Source organism: Python bivittatus, unplaced genomic scaffold (genome assembly GCF_059951505.1).
Source record: "Python bivittatus isolate LINGU-HERP-01145 unplaced genomic scaffold, Pbiv_v1 ctg000110_np1212, whole genome shotgun sequence".
NCBI lineage: Eukaryota > Metazoa > Chordata > Lepidosauria > Squamata > Pythonidae > Python > Python bivittatus.
Window position 1 is genome coordinate 499,559 of NW_028277045.1, and position 20,949 is coordinate 520,507.

The 20,949-nt window shown below is 41.8% G+C and overlaps 1 protein-coding gene across 2 annotated transcripts in view; it reads left to right on the top strand.

The window, feature by feature from the left end:
• The window catches only part of NOS1 (nitric oxide synthase 1), a 140,524-nt gene that overhangs the window by 59,035 nt on the left and 60,540 nt on the right, over positions 1–20,949 (top strand). For both annotated transcript variants that reach the window (XM_088136638.1, XM_007423536.3), the window contains exon 2: positions 14,957–16,091. In XM_088136638.1, coding sequence (XP_087992764.1) covers positions 15,355–16,091 — 737 coding nt within the window. In that variant the 5' untranslated portion in view covers positions 14,957–15,354. The remainder of the gene's footprint in view (positions 1–14,956; positions 16,092–20,949) is intronic.

Here is a 20,949-nt window from a genome sequence, read left to right on the forward strand (position 1 = left end):
ATTCATTGTTTTCATATCATGTTTGGGGGTCAATGAACAATCTGAAACTTCATGAAGGGGTGATGAGCTGACGAGTTTGGGGACCCCTCGTCTATATGCTTCAACTGCCTTATTTTGTAAGAGTTAGGAAAGGACAGCAATTGGCAAATAAGTGTATGAAGAAATTGCGTTAGACTTATTTCATCCTGGATGAATAGAGTTCACTGCCATTTGCTTATCTGACACAATTCAAATCTTATTCAACTTTCAGGCTTATGAAAACATAGTAATATGGTAAGTATATATTTCTATAAATACAGAATCTGTGTTTGTTCAGTGCAGTGCAATTACTCTTAATCTCTGTAACTTTATCTAGATGAGAATGTAATTTTTAAAAAGGAAAAATCAGGAAGAAGAGCAGAGCCATGAAGCTTAAGGGGATAGAGGCGTTACCACGTGGAATTCACTGCAAAATGCTGTGCAAAGGCACACACAAATTAGGGTCATGCATTACGCTAAGCCATGATTGGTTTAAGCATCATTTCTTGAATAAACCCCAATTGGCTGGATTTTTGTAACAGACTAAAGGATAAGTTATGATTTACACACTGCAATGGTTGGGTTTACATATCACATAAACCATGCTTTCTTTCAACATGGTTTACTGAACCTCTCACAGTTCACACTGCATGCTGAACAATTAACCATGATTTACAATCTACATTAGAGATGCTCGCCCAATCCCAAAGTGGACAAGCCACTTTACACCCAAGCATAACGCACAAACCCAGCCGTGTGCCCTTTTATAAATATTCTTTCACGATATCCTAGCATTCAGGCTGAATGCAGAACATCCATAAGAGTGCTTCGCAAATCTGGCAGGAACTCTGAAAACAACTATATTTAGCTTTGCTTACGTGTTGGCAGCCCCCATCCTTCTGAATTTAGTGCGTTATCATTCAATGCGTGTTGTATGTTGAACAGGAAAAATAGGGGAGGGGGGTGGAATTCCTCTTTTGGATGTGGGCCTGTAGCCACGACATCAGCTGCACCATACTTTCTGCATAGATGCATCAAATACGGGAGATTCATGTTACTAGATTTTAACAGGACTGTAAAGAAAGACCTAGGGGCCTATAAATAGATAAAGCCACAAGCTGGGCTCTTCCTCGAATCAAATGATTTCTCCCACCAGCTTGATTGAAGGAGACGCTCCGTTGCTCAGACCTGTTCTGGCCGCCTGTCACTTTTGACGCATGGACGTGGCTGGCTTTGAAGAGGCAGAAAAACCGTCAGGAGAGAAAATCATTGAAACAATGGGGTATAAGCCTATTGTTTTTGCTGGGTGTAATATAGTTTTAATTCAGTTTCCAATGAACTTTTTGTTTTAGCTCCACCTGCATTTTTGAGAGCAGGTCCTTGGACTTGATCACCTGAATGGGTCTTTCCAAGGCCTTGATTCCAAGGTTTATCGTGGGTTGCGTCTTGCTGAAAGTTACATGCCTTGCCTACAGCAGAGGAAAAGTCTTGGCGTTCTTCCCTCAGATGTGCTGGACTTCGACTCTGATGAAGTTGGGGAAGGTTGTTCTCGCAGTCTGGGAGAATTAAAGACTCTCCAGGCCCATGGCTGCTAAATCATTCTCCTTCCAGTTGCTGGAGATCAATAAATTGTCTTTGAAAAAGAGAAATAATAGCTGCCTCATCCAAGCTGTGGTGGAAATTATGTGTCTGTGTCTTCTGTGCAGGGGGTATGAGAACCCGATAGCAAAAAACAACACAGCAATCCTAGGTGAACCATGTTTTAAATTTAATGTGATGGAAGTTGCACATGCTAACTGAAATAATTCTCAGTTTCTGTCTTGGCATCTTGGTACACATTGGCAACCCTCTGAGAATGTGATGAATGACCACCTATGCACCCCATCTATTTCCATTTTAAGGCTTTTATTGGGTAGCTTAATGCTTTATATTAAACCTACTATAGTTATCTTGTTTTGGCTTAGCACAATGTATGAACATAGCCTCTGTGGCTTGTAAAGGACATTGTATGGTTTAGTGTGAAATATGAACCTAGCCAACTATGGTCCATTCAGCATACCCATGATTAGGAAAAAAAATAATAAATAAAACCCTAGCTCAGAATTCAGTATGATCCTATCACCATAAGCCATACTTTGTTTAATTGTGCCTTATTGAAAAAAAAAATCACAATTCTTGATGAGTTTATAGAGTGCGCTAAATTGAAATCCAGCAAATCACATGGGAGCATAAACCAGGGCCCTCTATCTACTGCACCCCAATTCTTATGAATGCAAGTGCTGTTTTCTTTAGGCAGCTCCTGATAGAGATTAGGACTGAATAAATTATATTTGCATCCAGTTTAGAGATCCTTCTTTGTTTCTAACGTATGTTTATCCTACCTTTTTTAACATGCCATGCAAAGCAGTTTGCAATTTTTTAAAACAGTGAAAAATAAAGCTATAGCAACAAAGGAAGAACAACTGCGGACAAATTATAAAGGGAAGGGGGGAGCCTCTACGCCCAGAAGGTTAGCAGAATAGGTTGCTAGCTCATTCGTGATTTTCTTTCCGTTTAATGCGGGAGAAATTGTGTAACTTTTGGATATATATGGGAAGAGGCGACTGTTGTAGAAAGGGGTACTAAGACAATTGCTAAACTTAGTTTGGCAGAAGGAAGCATCTTAATTCAGGTAATTTAGGTTTGATGCTGAGTGACTGGTGGAGGTAACTCATCCATTTATTTCTTTTTTTTGAAAAAGGGAGAAGTAGGCTCAGTGTTAGGGTTTTTCTTCATATAGGACAGAACACAGACACACAGGCTGTATTTTGTTTTTCCACACAACACTCTTTTATTGTACAGAAAATAAACTCCTACCTTGTTCTGTTATCTATTGTCTATCTAACGCTTTCTATTCTTATTTAATCTATCAGTTTTCTATCCTTATGCTCTATTTCTATGTTCTTATTCCTATGTATATAAATCTTATGGGTTTTTAAAAAAATATCTTAACTATTTCTGAGCTCTTCGTTTTTAAAATCTTCCCCTTTTCTCCACTTCTTCAGCTCTTGCAGCCAATCTCAGTCCATTGGCATGGGAAAACTCTTTTCACTCCTTTATAGACTTGCAAATGGGCTTTTCTCCCCACCCCCAGCACTCACAATCCTCTGTTTATGGAGCAGATTCGTAGAGCTCTGCACCTGTGCTGCTACAGGCAGTGGGCTTGGTTCAGCTTGCAGGCGTTTGTGGGTTTTCAGGCTGCCTTCCTCCCCCATCTCTCAGCTCTGCCTCTCAGTGGTCTTGCAGTTCCAAGAATTGACATTCTTCTCTTGCGGTCTGAAGACTACCACTGAGGTCCTTGCCTTGGGTTGGAATCTTAGCGTAACTCCTTTCTTGACTGACTGACTGACTGAGAGACACACACTTGCTTTCGCTTCCCTTTTTATAAAACAAACTCTCCAGTTAAGGAGAGGGTGGATTAAGGAGAGGGTAGGGCCGTTTTCATCCTCTCCCCAGATAGCACCAAAACTCTGCATCCCAGGAGGGAAAAACGCTTGCTCACTCCAGGTGGTAAGTTCACTCTTCCACACTTAGCAACCTTTGCTGATACGTTCTAAGAATCCTTCAAGCTGCCTGAAGTTTTGGGCACTTGGATTCCCTGATGCTTTGATTTCATCAGAGGCTGTTTGGAAACCTCATCAGGGAAATGCTTTTAGCTCGGCCTGGCTGGTGAGTGAGAATGAGAGTTGCGCTGTTGGGAAGCTGGGCTTGGCCAGAAGCTGATGGGCCAAGTGGAGTTCTCCTCATTTGTCCTCATGCAAGTTATATACACCTCAGAGTCATCCAATGCCGTTTTGAGATCTGTCTTGCAATGTCTTCATTTCTTTCCCTCTTGTGAAAGATCTGCCTTTCTATCCCCGTCAGGATATTTGAATATTTCTTCTAAATTTCTTTTGATGAGGTTCTGCTGTATTATTGGAATTAGCAGAGAGGGCAACTGCTGCCGTTTTTCTTCTCTTTTTACATCTTTCCATCTCTCTGGAGCCTCCTTGGCTGCTCATACTTCCCAATTTGGAAAAGTCCATGAGAGAAGGTTGTTTCTTATGACTTCCCTTGGGAATGAAATGGAAGGGTGGGAAGCCAAAAAGGCTGCAGACCACAGGACAGAGGTTGTGTATCAAAAGACAAGGCAAACACACACACGCACTTTGGCCACCTAATCATTAAATAAGTGCAAGACCACCTTTGCCCATGAATTTTTCACCAAATTACCGTTTTCCTTTGAAAGAATTTTTTCTTAAAAATTGTCTTTCATTGAACTGAATGAGAGCTTCTGGAAAAAATGCAGATATCATTTAGAGGTCCGTGCATTGTTCTTTCTTACAGATAGCACCATTGATTGTAGATGTGATAAAATACCTTGACAAGTAATATCTTTGGGGCAGATTATTGACTAGGCGACAAGAGCAAGTTCTGAAGTCTTTCCGTCTTCTGAAGATTTTGCCCATTCGCGTTCACAAGAATCAGTGTCCTGTGTCTGAGATCTGATGCTATTTCACGAGATTTGAATAGCTGTGAGTCATTCTTTTAAGAACAATTAAGTTTATTGCCAACGCATGCCTTAATTGGGCCCGTTTTGTTTTGAGCTCATTATATTAGGAACATTTAACAAGTGAATTTTCTGGCAACTGATGATAGAAAGAATGTGGTTTTCACGGAAATTAACACACACAGCTAGTCCCTTGGAACACAGGAGGTGTCTGTCATCAGCACAACTGCGGCTAACTTGACCCAACTTTGCTGTAATGTTAAGCGTCTTATTAAGCAAGGGCATGTTTCTTGTCTTCCACCCTAATTGGATTTCAGACTTATCTCTCAAGTGACATTTTTCTCATTTATTTGTTTCCCCATCTGCCTCTGCTAAGCATTTTGGTTGGGGTGGAAGAAGAAATAATATTGTGTTGCTTCCATCTTATTTGTCAAATGGGCATCCTTCCTATCAACCAACATTCAGTTCCATAAACTGATTTCTTATATATATAAAACCGAATACACAGAGAGAGAGAGACACACACACACGTACGTACGTACAAAACAAGTACAAAGGTAGAAAATAAGAAATAGAGAAAAAAGAAAGAAAAAAGAAAGAAAAAAAGCATACAATTATGCCTTTCACCCTTCTTTCTGTCAAGTAATTATCATCTTAAACTTTTCCCCAGCCTCTTCATTAATAAATCATTAATTCGATTTTTTCTTCTTTCAACGAAAAGCCCATATAAGGTTTCCAGTCTTTCAAAAAGTCTTTATCGTTTTTTTCTCTGACCATACTGGTGAGCTTTGCCATTTCTGCAAGTTCAGTTAATTTTATAATCCAATCTTCCACTTTTCCAACTTTTTGCATCCCCTAACTTTGCCCATAAACTGATTCTCAAAATTGATATGGCTGAGTCCAGCTAAAGCAGGAGTATTCATTTTGCTTTGAGAGGCTTGGTGGGGGGGAATCAAGTGTTTGATCAATTTTGAATGTTAAACTTCAGGTTTCCCAACACGCTCTCTGAATGAGTCGAACGGAAGCAGCAATTGCCTGATTAGAAAATGTCAAAGGACTTTCTAAAGCTGTTTTGGTCATTGGTAAATTAGAAACTGATTAACACAGTCCTTCATAAAGTTTGAAAATTAACTTTCTGCAGTCCACATAGCCATTGACTATTTCGAGATTCCAGATTTTGGGAGGCTCACTTTTGAACCACCATTTCAACTAGCATAAAGAGAGGTCGATATGAAGTCCTTGGTGCTCTCTGAACTTGGTGCTTTGCTTGCAGACGTTTCATGACCCGGCTAGGTCACATCATCAGTGCTGGTGAGTGTGGGGTTGGCCCCCTGTTTATATACAGAGGCTTGCCCTGCCAATGTTGCGCGGAGGGGTCCTCCTTGGTAGATTAGGGTATCACCAGCCAACCACCAACCACCCATGAGATTAGCTGAAAGTCATCCCAGGAATTTCATGATCTGGAGGGGATTTGAACTCCATCTTGTTTCTCCCACAGTGGAACTATATGCCAGAACATGTGAACACGAATTCAGAATTCCTGCTGCAGTTTATACTTGAGGGACCACCCCCCCCCCAAAATAAATCATCGGGAAATATTTTAAATGCTTGCAAGAGCTCTCCTCTCTTTCCATTTCCCCTAATGCTGTAATGAATTCTGCTTTCTCAAAGTCCTACAGATTCGTTCGTTTGGGGCTGTATTATTACTCATAGGAACGGATGAATTTAAAATGTATTCCATTTATTTCATTTCTGATTTTAACTTCATTTCATCGGACTTCTCCGTCAGCTGGCAAGTACTGTACAAGCTGTATGCATTTTGCATGTGTTTCTCCTAATATTCAACTTCTTGTGGGCACTTTCCCTAATATTCACAAGGCTTTGTGTACAGTTTTCCCAGCATAAGGCATGGCGTGCTGTTTTTGTGCACATTTCCCCGAACGCGCATTTCCCCAAATGTAGTTCCTTTTTGAAGGGAGAAGCATTTATAGCAATTGAAAAACGGCAAGCTCTCAAAATGCTACCGTATTTCAGTTTGTGTGTGGATTGGGGAGGTGTGAATTAGATCAATTCCTATTAAAACGTCAATAAAACTAATTTCTTTTACATACTTATTATGAAGAACAAGTCGCACTTTTTTTCTTTTTTTTATGAGAAGGTCCAGGCTGGCTGAAATGATTTCCATAGGATTTGTTTCTACGATGATGAAAATTGCAACAGCCACTTGCATAATACGCAGATGAAATTTTAAAACCTCCCTGTAGATATATGAACATAACTAGAAATAAGTGTGCCTTTTTTGAAAGAAAGAAAAAATCCCAGTTGAATCTCAGGTTTTGGCTGGATCCAATCATGTATTCAAATTCATGCTTATTTAAACCCTGGTTTCTTGAACTATTATTATATAATAATAATAATAATAATAATAATAATAATAATAATAATAATAAAATGTATATGCTGCCTAACTCTCAACAACTCTGGGTGGTTAAATTGGACTCTTATGTAATCCAATAAGCTGGATTGGTACGTGACACAGGAACACATCTGGTTTGTCGCATTTCTAGTGTACTCAGATGTACCCCAAAGCAGTGAGTATGATGCACCCGGAAGAAACAGAGAGTTCAAATGTGTCCATGACGAACAGAGAATAGATTGTTCTGATGCAATCACTTGCTTAGGAGAATTAGGTAGACATTGGAGAAGAGAAGAAAACGTTGGCCTGAGTTATGGAAGGTGGAGGAGCCAGCCTTACAGAACTGACGAGAAAATTAACTGGCCTGGACATGGATCATTCTCCTGCCCTTTCATTACAGTGATTGATAAGAAACTCATCCATGAAAAATAGACCTCTGAAGTCGAATGTGGCCCGAGTACGCATTCTGCCCAACCCAGGCGGTGGACTTTAAGAAAAAATTTAAAGCATCTTTTCTATTGGTAAATCTTGAAGGCATCATATCTCTTGAGTTTCTTTTAAAGCTAACCCAAGCAGAAGGACAGACGGTTGTCCATGGCTCATCTTCGTGTTCTCGTTTTCAGATTTAGTTGCCCTTTGTTGGATCTGCTCAGCTTGTTTTATTTAAAAAAAAAAAAAAAAAGCAAAGGAAGAAATTAAAGTGGCATAAATCCATCAGCCTCGGGGGCCTTTTGTCTATCGGCATAAATCCCGTGGAAACTGATTAAGTGAGACAATAGGGAGCATTTTAAATCTGGCTCATGAAAATGGATGCCATTAAAGTGACAAGATGGATGGAGAAGGAGAGATGGTTGACTTTGGGAGGGAGGATGTTCCCAAAGGCAGGGTGGGGGAGAGGTAGGTTGATACATCTGTGGTTGTCTTCTAAATCGTTTCCAAATGTCAGCCTTGCAAGGTAGTCTAGACAAGAAGCACAACCAGAAGTACTAGCTCTGTCTTTAGTGTAAGGTTACATTAATAGACTCTTGCAAGTCTGAAAGTACATCTCTCCCCCTTCGCCTTGACAGTCCAAGAAACTAGGGAGGGTCTCTTCTGAGGTGTTTGCCATGACCCGTTCCTTCTGTGGTGTCAGCTGCCACTTATCTGACCATTGCCTAGTCTGCGGCTTTTCCTCCTGTCTCACAAGGTCATTCCTACATACCATTACACCAAATGGCCACATATTCTCCATTTCTGAGGACAGTCCTCAGGGCAGATTTCTGTTTCAGAAGCATCCTCTGTTTGATGGGCTGATTGATCCAAGCTTGTTTTAAGGAAAGAAGAGGAGAAGTGGTGTTGGAGCTGTTTGCTAGAATCAGGAATGCTGAGATTGTGGTCCTAGGCCAGCCCTCTGCATTACGAGAACCCCACTTAGAGTTTTGCGGTTCTTTCTCAGACACTCAATTGGTTCCAGACTGGCAGCAAGTTGTTCTGCAGCAGCAGGTACAGGTAGTCCTTGTTTAACAACCACAATGGGGACCAACTACTCAGTCATTAAGAGAAGTAGTCATTAAGTGAAACTGCAATGGTGCTTACCACCTGACTTCAGCTTTCCTTTGCTTTACAGTCCTGCAAAGGTTGTCAATACAAAGTTTGGTCATAAAGTTACTTTTTCATCACCGTCATAACTGCGAATGGTTGCTAAACGAGGCAGTGGCTAAACAAGGACTACCTGTAGAATTAAGTTGTGCAATTATGCCAAGGGAGCGGGCTGCTTCAAAAACTGTTCCCTTTCCTGTTCTGTACTGCAACACCTTATTTTCTCTCCCCCTGCAAACCCCTTTGCAATTTTTCTCCTACTGAAATTCTTCAATTTCAGGGTTGTAGTTTTCAGTTTTTCAAGGTCCAGTTGAATAGCGAACTACATTAGAGCTGCAAGCGATTTGCGCCATGAACACTCATCCATCCTAACTTATAATTGTTTACATTCTAATGTTTGAACAGGGGTTTGGGATGACCTTAATCCTGTGCCATGATCTCAATCTCCAGAACCCATGTTAAGGCATTTTAAATCTCAGAGTGCTGGGGTAAGGGGCAGCGTAAGATAATTAGTATTTTCAGCCCCCCCCTATCAATTTACAACTTTCATTTCCAAAAGAAAAACAGCAGGCTAAGGGTGCTTGTTTATGATACATCGTCGCATTTGGTAATGTAAAAGTAAAGTAAAACCAGCTTCTGCTTATTTTCATCCAGAATGAATGGAATCAAACAGAATGCTGGAAAAAGAACCCTCCTGATAAAGGATCAAAGTTATTTTTCATTATAATTATCCAAACTGTTTGTAGAACTTTGAAGCAAAGCAGTTGAAGACCTCTTGGCTGGATTCTGTCACCGCATGCGATAGATTGCATTTCGGCTTAGGTCTTGAAAGAAGCCAGCCGCTGTGGCTTAGTCCATAAGCCATGGTTAAAACCAACCACAGCTTAAGGCAATGTGTGAATCCAGTTTTTTTTTTTCCAGTCAACTATCTGTCAACAGGAGAGTCAACTAGCCAAGTGTTCAAGCTCAGCTCTGCGCCACCATCACCACTTCAGCGCCAAGCTGATTCTCTTCCTTGCCCGTCAATAAGACCATACTAATATTGACTTTTTTCAGGAGTAAAAATACCTGAGACAGCACAATTTCTTGCATGTAGTAACATCATCTCAGTTGTCCATAGGAAGGTCAAGGAACTAAAATGATTGCATTAAGAGCGGGAAGCATTTTTAAAAGTGCCATTTTTTAAAAAAGGGTTACTGGTTTTTTTTGTACTGATTCCTTTTTTATTTTATCCTTGAGCTCAAAAACTTTTTTTTTTCCCCTCCACCTGAAATACTACAAGTGAAAAAATACTACATTTTTTCTTTCTTTTCTGTTGAAACTTGCTTGGAACAGTCCTGGGGAATTGTGTGAAGTAAGTGGAAGTGGGAGTTGTGAACAGCAAACATTAATTAATTGCCCTCCCAGCTAATAGTTGTCACTTTTGTACAGGAGAATATATATGACTCGCAACGGCCATGGCAGTTTGTCTTCTATGAATTGTGCACTATATAGGCTTGGTTTTCACTTTGTGCTAAGTAATTTAATTTAATTTAATTTAATTTAATTTAATTTAATTTAATAAACTGCAAACAGCTCAGGATGGGCCGTACATTCAGCCATAAACCCTGGTTTGCAAACCACCAAGGGAGGGTTTCTATGCACAGAAGCTAAAGTCAAACCTATTACACATCACGTGAAATCCAATCCTAGTTCCTGTTCTAAATTGTTACTCCTATTCCTGTTGTTGTCGGTAATTTCATTTTTCCACTCTTCTTTCTCACGAAAGAAACCAGGGTGGTGGATCAGAAAGAATAATCCAAACAATTAGATGAAACATTCAGCAACACAACCACCTGATAAAAACATTTTTAATCTTTTTTTTTTTAATGACTTTAAGCCAGTGAGGCATGATATGATGAATGCTATCTCTGGCAAAGGTGGAGAGGGTTTATAAAGTCTTTTTTTTTTTTTAAAGAACAAAGATTGCTTATTAGAGCCTAAATGCACATTTCACTGAGAAATGGTAGAAAATTGTGTGCCTCCTGTAATATCTAGTCCTGCAGTTTGGAGTTTCAATTCTTTGTAGAAACTGTCAGCAGATTTTTTAAATGTGCGTGAGCTGTTGACAGCTTCTTCTTTCATATGGAAATAGAAGACTGATTGAGCATCAAATCTGCCAATGTCTATTCCTACTCTTGGGATTTTATCTGAATCTCGCTTTCAACCGGTTCCAGAGAAGATGCTCTAATCTTCAGACCAGTTACTTCAGGGTCTCCAAATTGGACCTAGTGATAAGCAGACCCCCTTCAATCTTCCACAGTCTGGAAGTTAACTGGAATCCAGGTGGTTGAGGGCTGTCCAGCTTTTACTCAAGACCAGTCAATAATGTGAACCAAAGTTCTTCAGGTTCACGTTTTGGGGAGTCACTGCAGCAAAGCAGTGGGAAGATAATTCCTTTGAATCTCATTCCTGCCAGGAATTCAACAGGGGCCCTTGGATAAGTAAATCTGCCCATGACTGTTGGGCATGTGGACATCCGACGGTATGTGAACAAGTTTGCAGGTGTAACTTTCATTTATGCATCTAAGAAAACCATAGTTCCCCATGTCAAAATATGGGGAAATCATGTTTTTTTCCCCTCATGGTGGTTATTAAAAACAAACCAGGGTCACACCATGATTTCTGGTCTTATCATAGCTTAGAGATAGGGTAATTTATAGAGTTTGCATATATAAAGAACTGTAATTTATTTAAAACCAAAAGAAAATAATTTTGATTTCCTTTCTTGAAAACTGAAGCATAGGTTAGAGTAGTAATTTTTCATTTCACCTCTCCTCCTCAAAACCAGAGCATTCTCCACAATTCTCCGAAGCACAGACATTTGAAAACTCTTTATGACTATTATTATTATGTTTATCGATGATCTCTTTTCATGACCTGTTATACTGTTCTTTTAAAAAATAGAAAAACAATCTTCATTTAAATCTTTTGTCTTAATCCCTCTAGTGTGTTGATTCATCTTTGTTTTATGGCTTTCCTAAATTTTCTTGTATTTTATCAGGTTGGCCTTGTTTGTCAAACGTTTATCTCTTTCAGTTTTTTAGTTGCTTCCCCGTGTTGCTTTTTTGTGATGTTGTAGATGTTGTATTGCACCAATGTCTTACTTTATACGACTCCTAAAGAATCTGTAATAAAGATTCTGTAAAGATTCATTAAGAAAGAGAGTAGAAAATTCTCACCCAAAGGGTGGTTTGCACCCAAGGAGAGTCAAGAGTATGATATTACATACATCCTTCTTCTTTTTTTCCTTTTTAAAGTGAAAAAGTTAGGAAGCACTTTTAAGAACAAGCTCACCACCATTCTGTGTGACAAAGTAGTTGGCGTATTTCATCTGAAACCCCACAAGCAAAACAGGAGGAAAATTGCCCTTTCAAAAGCTGTATTTTAGAAACTGGAACAAGGCGCCACTGGGATTATTGTCCTCTGTGACTCTGGCCGGTTCCTTTTGAAACCCATCTCAGCTGCACCTCTTGTAATGGCCTGTGGGAATGACCTTGGGAGACAGGAGGAAGAGCCGCAGACTGGACAACCGGTGTGTAAAAGATGTCTCAACCCACAGAAGGAGAGGAGGCATGGGAAGCGTTTCAGAAGGGACCCTCCCTAGTTTTCCGGAGAGTAGAAGGAAAGGAAGGGAGAAATACTTTCAGCCCTGCAAGATTCTGTTAATGTAATCTTACAATAAAGATAGAGTTAGGATTCCTGGCTGTGCTTCTTGTGTGGACTACCTTGCAGGACTAACACCTCTGTGGGCAACCAGGTCTGTGGTTTAATTCTGATGGGCTACTTGGATTTCAGGGATGCTGGGATCTTCTCAAATCCCCACTCAAAACCAGGGCCATCAATTGGCTTCCTCGAGGCTTTAGAGGCATTCGGATTTTGAAAAGCACACAGGACCCCCACCCCCTAATGGACTCCATGCCAATTCAACTACATCAAGCGAGGCCTTCCTGCCCGTTTTGGTAGCATTTCTGCCACCGGGGCCCTGGATCCCACCATCATGCAGAATGCAACAGTCCAAAAGACTTTCCTCTCCCTTCAGGCTTGTCCTTCCATCCTCCCCGCCCCCTGCCCCCAAGCCCCCCAGCACTTGCCACCTTCCATAGATGTCAGAATAGCTGGTCCAATTTGTCCTGAGTGCCAAAACCCAGAATCAAAGCCCTCAGTCCTCCTTCCTGCCTACCTGCCTTGTTAGAGACTCCAGTTAATGGGCAAGTCGAATAGATATTCTTCGTGCTAGGTCAGCGTAGAAGACAGGAGGCAGCCTGTGAAGGAATGAACAGGAGAGCCAGCCACAAATCAGAAACACTTGCTTGTCAACACTGTGGTCATTAAGCTTTTTGCCCAAGATGCAGCCCTATTAGAGACCATCAAATGTCAGTTTGCTAGAACTCTCTCTCTCTCTCTCTCTCTCTCTCTCTCTCTCTCTCTCTCTTTTTTAAACCAAGCAGATGCCAGGAGAAAGATGAGCAAGGAAAAGTTTCTCTATTCAAAAGAGGCCATATGCCTGAAGCTATTGTTAGGGAATAGTTAAAAACACACTTCACTGAAGGAGAAGAGTTATTCTCTCTCTTTTATAAGTTGAGATGGAAAAGAAGGACATTTCCCTGGGAACAGGTAGACGAATGAGCTCCAGCGGCTTTTGTCATGGTAGAGAGGATGCATCAAACCCAATCCATTTTTCTCTCTTCAAAAAAAAAAAAGCCGTTAGTTTTTGAGAGGCTTCTGGAAAAAGGAAGTTCCTAACTGAATCCATGTTATAGACAGAAAGACCCAGTCCAAGAGCTGTTTTTATTATGGGTTCTTGGTGTCCTCTGACCTTGGTGGTTTTCCTGCAGATGTTTCCCTGCCTGCATCCATGCACTGAGGATGTTGCCAAAACATCTGTAGGAAGACCACCAAGCACCCAACAGTTCAACCCTGAACTGCCTATATTCTCTACTATTATTTCCTTTTCTTGTTCACATCCAGCACCAGGAAGACCACAATCCCTTTCCCACTTGCTGGAGAACCATGGCTCCCTCTTATCAGTCTTTTACTTTCACAAAGGGGTCTTCTGTTCCAGAATACGACAACAGTACTGATTGGGCAGCTCTGTATAATTTGACAACTTCGCCATTTTTGCCTCTTAAGATCTTAAAAAGCTGTATCTTGACTTTCATGTAAGCTAAGTTGTCTGCATGGCACTTGTTAGTCACCTTTTGTATTCAGCAAGGGGCCATACAAATAAACAGAGTGAGAGATTGAAGTGTACCACCCAATTCAAGGGTGCACCCATTCATGGAATTCTAGGGTTGAAGGGATGTCGAACATCTTGAATCTTCATACCGCTCCAGACCAATGGTTCTCCAGCCTTGGCTTGAGAACCTCCACAGATGGGAGTCCCCATAACTCCAGGAGGCAGGCTGTTCCAGTTCTCTCATTGTCACGAAATTCCTCTTTATTTCAGGTTGGCTCTACCTTGGCAAAATTTCCACTTCCAATTCAAACTTTCTGGGGTGGTCTTTGAGTGAAATCTCACAGGCAGATTTTTTTTCCCCAATTTTTTTTTTTCCAGATTGTGCTGGTAAAGGTAAATGTATTCCCACCAGTGAGAGTGAAAAGGGGGAAGCTTTGGAAGGGGTTGTCTGCAATCTGTAGTTTTTGTTTTTTTTTAATCTATGGGTCTAGGTGTGTGTCTTTCTGTCTCTCTACAGTCTGATTTCACCATGGTAGCTTTTACCAGTAGAAGACTTTCTTTTAATCTAATCCTCTACCGTGTAGCAACCTGTTATTATTTCCCTAAAACAAATAATGCATCTAACTTTATGCATCTCTTTAAAATGTGGAAATTAATAACCTCATCCTCTCTTCATTCAAACATTCTGATGGCCCAGATTTTCTATTCATTGTTAGCAGTAGTGAAACCTGCTAATTAGCTCATTAGAGGTACTGGGTTTTTGTATTGTAATCCCACTGTTATTTTCCAAGTTTCATTCTAATTATTGTTTATTACAATTATTGATACCCACCTCTGAGCATACAAGCCTCACCACAGCAGCTTAGAAGTGACCTCAAAAATAATAAAAGCATGATGAGTAATGTTATTCAAATGAAAAGTGACAATTTCTGAAATCCTTTCCATGGAGTGCTTGATAATATCTGGCTGAGGTGGAATCCAGGAGAAAGATTTGTCTCCTACCCAAAGCCCACAGTCCCCTATTTTTATCTTCACAACAAACTTGTGACTTACAACAATTTCACAACAGACTCTGTTGTACTGTGTTAGATGTTCTTGGTTTACTATATTTGCCAATCTCTAACAGAATCAGAACTCTGTCTTAGCCAGCCTGATATCCTTATTTTTCTGTCTCTTCCTCCCACCCCTCTCTCTGTAGATAAAGAAGATGTGAAACTAATTCCATGTCCCAAGACACTGAAGAATGCTTGGCAAGCACCATCTTTTCCAACCATCTGTTGAGCCCGAAGATGTTCAGCTTGGTTATCCATTCATTTCATGTAGGACGGATGGCTTTGTTGCATTCTAGGGAATGAAACAGAGCTGGAACAGATCTGCAGAGATGGTTGCATGACCTGTGAATTTATCTGTTGTCAGGGGGTGAAGCTCCACAAAGAAGACTTGCTTTCCCCAGCACATGCTTGCAAATAGATATAAAGCCTTCTACCCTGTCTCTCTTTCTCATTAGAGGTTGGTGGCTCAGCTGTGAACTAACTGAGAGTCAGTCTCTACACCGTGAGATCCTGTTCTCTAGGGCTAGAAGATTTCAGGACTACAATGGAAGAGAATGTATTCAGTGTCCAACAGATTCAACCGAATGTAATCTCAGTGAAGCTCTTCAAGCGCAAGGTTGGTGGTCTTGGGTTCCTGGTCAAGGAACGAGTCAACAAGCCACCAGTGATCATCTCTGATTTAATCCGAGGAGGGGCAGCAGAACAAAGTGGCCTTATTCAGACAGGAGATATTATCCTAGCAGTCAATGGGAAGCCCCTGGTTGATATGAACTATGACACTGCCTTAGGAGTTCTTAGAAGCATTGCATCAGAAACTTATGTTGTTCTCATCTTAAGAGGCCCAGAGGGCTTCACCACTCACCTAGAGACAACCTTTGCTGGAGACGGGACACCAAAGACTATCCGAGTCACCAGACCTCTGTGCGTGACCCCAATAGTAGGTGACCAGGCATCTGCTCCAAGCATTCACGCCAAAGACAAGCAACAGGGGGAAGAACACAGCATGGGTGGCTCTGTCAGCTCCCGATGTACCCGGGAGAACGGGCAGGGGGAAGAAACCCTGGTGCACATCAATGGCATGATAGCCAGCAACGTGGCCAGGGGCACTCTGAAAGGAAACCAGGATATTTCTGGCCATTGTCTCAATGGCAGTGTTGAAAACAGTGAACTGCTCAAAGAGATTGAACCAGTTCTGGATCTTCTGAAGGGCAACAACAAGGAGTTCAATGGCGATGCTGAAGCCAAGATGGGAATGAGAAATGTTGAAGTCCAGGTGGACAGGTAGGATGCTAAAATCATTTATACTATTTATCTCCAAACGGTTTGAGATTACAACTCCCCAAATGCCTAATGACCTCTCTTCCCTGAGTGTAAGGGTATGTGGGAAAGACCTTGGGGGATTGGGCAAAGAGATGCTGCTTAGGGAATGGTCAGATAAAAGGCAGCTGAGCCTACAGCAGGAATGTAGGCGGGGCAAGAGGCTCAGAAGGGACCCTCCCGAGTTTCTCGGGGTGTAAAAGGGGACATGAGGGAGAATTGTCCTTTCAGACTTGCAAGATTCTGTCAGTGTAGCTTTACAATAAAGTAGAAATAGCTCATCTGGTTGTGATTCCTACCTGGTTTACCTCGGGAGGCTGACACTGAGTGAGTACAGTCTTAAAGCAGCAGCCAGGAAGGGGAAAGGTCTCCATACATGGATGCTGACTTTAGAACCTATTCTGCTTTGGGCATGAAGGCGTGGCTGGAATCTCCAGTGTTGATTTAGCAAAGAATCAGGGCAAAGGGGGGAAAGTGAAAAATACAGGCACCCCACTGCCTGCCCCACTTTTGCCCTGAATGAAGAGGATCCATTTTCATGAAAATTGGCCTCCCCATCAGATTGCTTTACCTCTTAGTAATAACAGTGCCATTCCGTCCCCTTCTGTGATGGAATGTATCTACAAGGAGGAGGGTGATGGGGGAGATCAAGGCTATCAGGAAGGAGGGGGTGCATCCCAGGAGAGGGAGGAGGCAAGAGGCAGCTGAGTCCGCAATAGGAGCATGAGAAGCAAAAGAGGTTCAGGATAGCCACTCCCTAGAATCTCCCAGAGTATATCCACTAGGTATAGATTAGTTTGGCAAGACTGATGTCAGGCCCAGCCCAAGAACAACAATGAAACTGTCCAGTTGAGTTCAGTTCCTTTATTAGCTTACACCTGATAGACAGAATCTTGCCAAACTCAATCTATACCTCAGCAACTAGTGGATCTACTCCGGGAGATTCTAGGGAGTGGCTATCCTGAACCTCTTTCGCTTCCCACGCTCATGTTGTGGACTCAGCTGCCTCTTGCCTCCTCCCTCTCCTGGGATGCACCCCTCCTTCCCGATAGCCTTGATCTCCCCCATCACCCTCCTCCTTGTAGATACTTCCCATCGCACCTTCTCTCATCTATTCTCGTATACTCAGGGCTAAAAAGATCTCCCAACTGTGGGTCTGGGTGCCTTAAACTCATGGAAAATTGCCCCATGCCTGTTAACGTGGCCCTGTCCTGATTAATCAGAAGGAGTCTTAATTGGTTCATTAACTGAGTATAAATGAGGAGCTTCAGTAACGGAGCAGAGGAGAGAGTGACAAGCAGAACACAAGGGTTATATTTTTAGTGGATGCTCTTTTCCAACTTTTTAGCGGTGGCTTGTTTGAAATGGACGGCTCCTGAGCTGAAAAAACACACTGCTAAATGAATGAATGAATTAATTAAATGGCTCCCGCTGCAGCATTGTGTGATCTGTGCCTGGCTGATGATCTAATGTATGAAGCTACATTTTAAGCCGAGCAAAACAAGTCTTTTTCAGAATAAGTCCAAACCGTTGTCCAAATTCACCATTCTCAAGCTGAGTCCCCTTAAAGGAGTCTTAGATGAGGCTCCCATAATCTCCAGTCAACTGTTCTGAACTGGGGGAGGCCTTAGAAGAAAAATACCACCACCACCACCCCACCCCCCGGTAGCATTCCACCACACCCAACTTCATGGCATTGGGAAAACTGAAATGCTAGTAATTTCCTAGGTCCCAATGCAGTCTCCACATAGCTCTGCAGCGGGGAGAGAAAAACCAGAAGGTTTTAGGTGAGCTCGTGAGCAAATGAAGGGATTAATTACCTGGAGCTGAAAGGATGAGGAGCAGTGAAAATCTGGCTAGCCTCCCCAGAAATGAAGCAGTAATCAAGGGGTAAAGGGGAAAACAAATGAGCTAGCATTTAGGAAGAGATGGGGTCATAGTAACCCTCCTCCTTATGCAGTTTTGAGTACAAGAAAGGTAAAGCAGGAGGACACACACAGAACTGTTAAAAGATGTCCTTTTTTCCAAGATGGGAGGGAAGCCTGAAAGAGTCCTGGGGTTGCTAGTTAATCATATGGGATTTAAACAGTGGCAAAACATTCCAAGTCCCTTTTGTCTTGATAAAGACAGAGCTGGGGACAAGCTTAGCAGGTCAGTTTACAGTCACCTGGGGGACCATTCTCTTTCCTCCTGGTTTAAGCAGGAAAGTTAAGAATAAAACAGGAAGTCTTCACCTAGTGACCTCCCTTTGAGTAATTATAGTTTGCAAGTGACAGCCAGGGAGGGGAAATGTTTCAAAAACAATAGGCATATCATACAGGGGTACCTGCTTTGTGGCACGTACAGTTTCATATTTGTGATGGAATGGTGTTATGAAGGCCACGCTAAGGGAGATAAGCATTTCCTTAGCCCCCAGCAGGAGCGTGGGAAATTTAAGAAGATGAGGCTGGCACCTCCCTAAGGAATTCACGGTGTTGTGGCTTGCTGGCTTGGGAACTTAGGTTCAGTCTGGAGAGATTGATGTCAGGTTCAGCCAAAGAACTCCACGAGACAGTGCAAATACAGTTCTGTTGCGTTTATTAGCTTCCACCTCAAGACAGAAATCTCTCCAGACTGAACCCAAGTTCCCAAGCCAGCCAGCCACAACCCCGTGAATTCCTTAGGGTGGTGCCAGCCTCATCTTCTTAAACTTCCCATGCTCCTGCTGGGGGCTAAGGAAACGCTTATCTCCCTTAGCATGGCCCTCATAACACCATTCCATCACAATAGTTGACATAACATGACATTGGGTTCAAAGGGAACAATATGTTTCTTTGGGCTTTTTCGCTTGCCAGAAACCTTTGCTACACACTACAGTACTGCAGAAAGAAGGTAGCGCTTCATAACAATATAAGAGGGGTAGATGTTGGAGTAGTTCCACAGTCCTGCAGAAGATCCCATATTCACTCTGGGGAGTAGGTGAGAATCACTATATAGAGCAACCTGTCACTCTCCTGCTACACTGGATATCAGTTCCCATCGTCCCATTGTCTGGAAACTTATGGGAGAAAGCTCAACCCACTTGGATGGTATCAGATTAAAGAAGGCAGCAAGCAGGAAATATTCAGCCAGGTGGATCAGCGTTCTGAATTGAAATAATTTTCCAAACTAGAGTATTTCACTCTAGGTCTAACGATCCAATACACTTCTAGAAGACTATGCAATCTGACAAAAACTTAGTTATAACAACAGTAGCAACGTATGTAATTGCTACCTTATACAGCAAGCGCATTACTGACTGCTCATGTTTACATCACGTTTATTTCCTTGTGTACTCTTGCAGTGACCAGCTGAGACATCAGCTGGGGTTTCTTTGTCCCTAATGTGTTAAGGAAGTCACATTAAGCCCTAAACTGGGACTTACAAACCACAGCAGTTAGATTTACAAAGCACACTGAGCCAAAAACATACCAACCACACTATGGCTCAACATGAGAATTTGGACGGTCTTTGGGCAGCCATGGATGTGACTTAACATCTTTTGAGGGATTGAGGGATCCAAAAGGGACAGAGCTACATTGCACTCATGGGCAAGGACTGGCTTTGCGCTGGTGTTTTTTTAACTGTGTCATGACTCTTGAGTTTTCCACTTCAAAATGATGGGAATCTGTGCCATTGGGCGTAAGCGGTTCTGTTTAGAGGAGGCTGTGAAGGCCATAAAAAGGGGACATGGATCATAAGTGTCCCATTGTAATGAGAAGAAGTAACCTTGAGGAACAGGAGGAAAAGTTGCAACCAAGACAACGATCTGATAAAAGAAATCTGAGTTCAGGGCAGAAATGTAATTTGAGAAAGCGTCTCAGATATGATCCTCCCTAGTCCTCATGAAGAAAAAGGGAGAGGCGAAGCCTATTCAGACTTGCAAATTCTGTTGCTATGACCTTATAATAAAAGTAGCATTAGCTATTGTGTCTTGGGTTTCCAAGATGGCCTCCTTTGGAGGGCTGACACCCACCTCCAGTTTAGCATGATGGGAGAATCTACCCTATAATCTGCACAGACAATAAAGTCTCTATACCTTATTGAGAATAGCAAAGATGTAGGTATAAAAGGGAATCTGTAATTGGTCACCTAAACAAATATATTTTTTAAAAAAATAAATAAATCTGCAATCTAAGGAACAATAGACCAATGGCACCCATTAATAAGTATGCACAGCTCTAATTTCTTGTTGGTTTTTAATACTCTGTTAGGACAATGTCACTGGATGCTTATGAGGACCTGAAGTATTTCTTCTTTTTCTCCATGGATGAATGACAAGGGGATGTGATCAAAGCCATTAGTAATTATTCCCTCAGTGTTTCAGTCTCAGAAATCACTTTGGTCCTAAACCTACAAGAGAGAGAGAAGAAGTTTTAGCCATGGTCACAGTGTCTACTGAGGCATGGCCAGGGCTAGGTTCTGGAAGCTGGCAGAACAGCTCTTTCTTTATGTTTTTTGACGGGTGGAAAAAAAGAGGGAAATGAATTCTTAAGGCTATGTTTTGAATTCCGTATGGACAATTGTACAGATGCAAGCTATAAAAGAAAACTAAAATTCTGCACAAAAACAAGCCCCGTACAAGATCACTTCTGTGATTGCACACCAATGTCCATGTCCGAATTCATTTTGGAAAATGTTTTCTGCAGTGTTAGCGGTTGGTTGGTTGACTCTGCTGGTCAAATGAAGGATCAAGGAGTCTAAAACAGACTGTTGAGTTACAATTTTGTTCAGCAGATCCTCTGGCTTCAGTAGATATTACTCTCCTCTGTCTCAGCTTTCTGAGCATCGGACCTAAAAACTT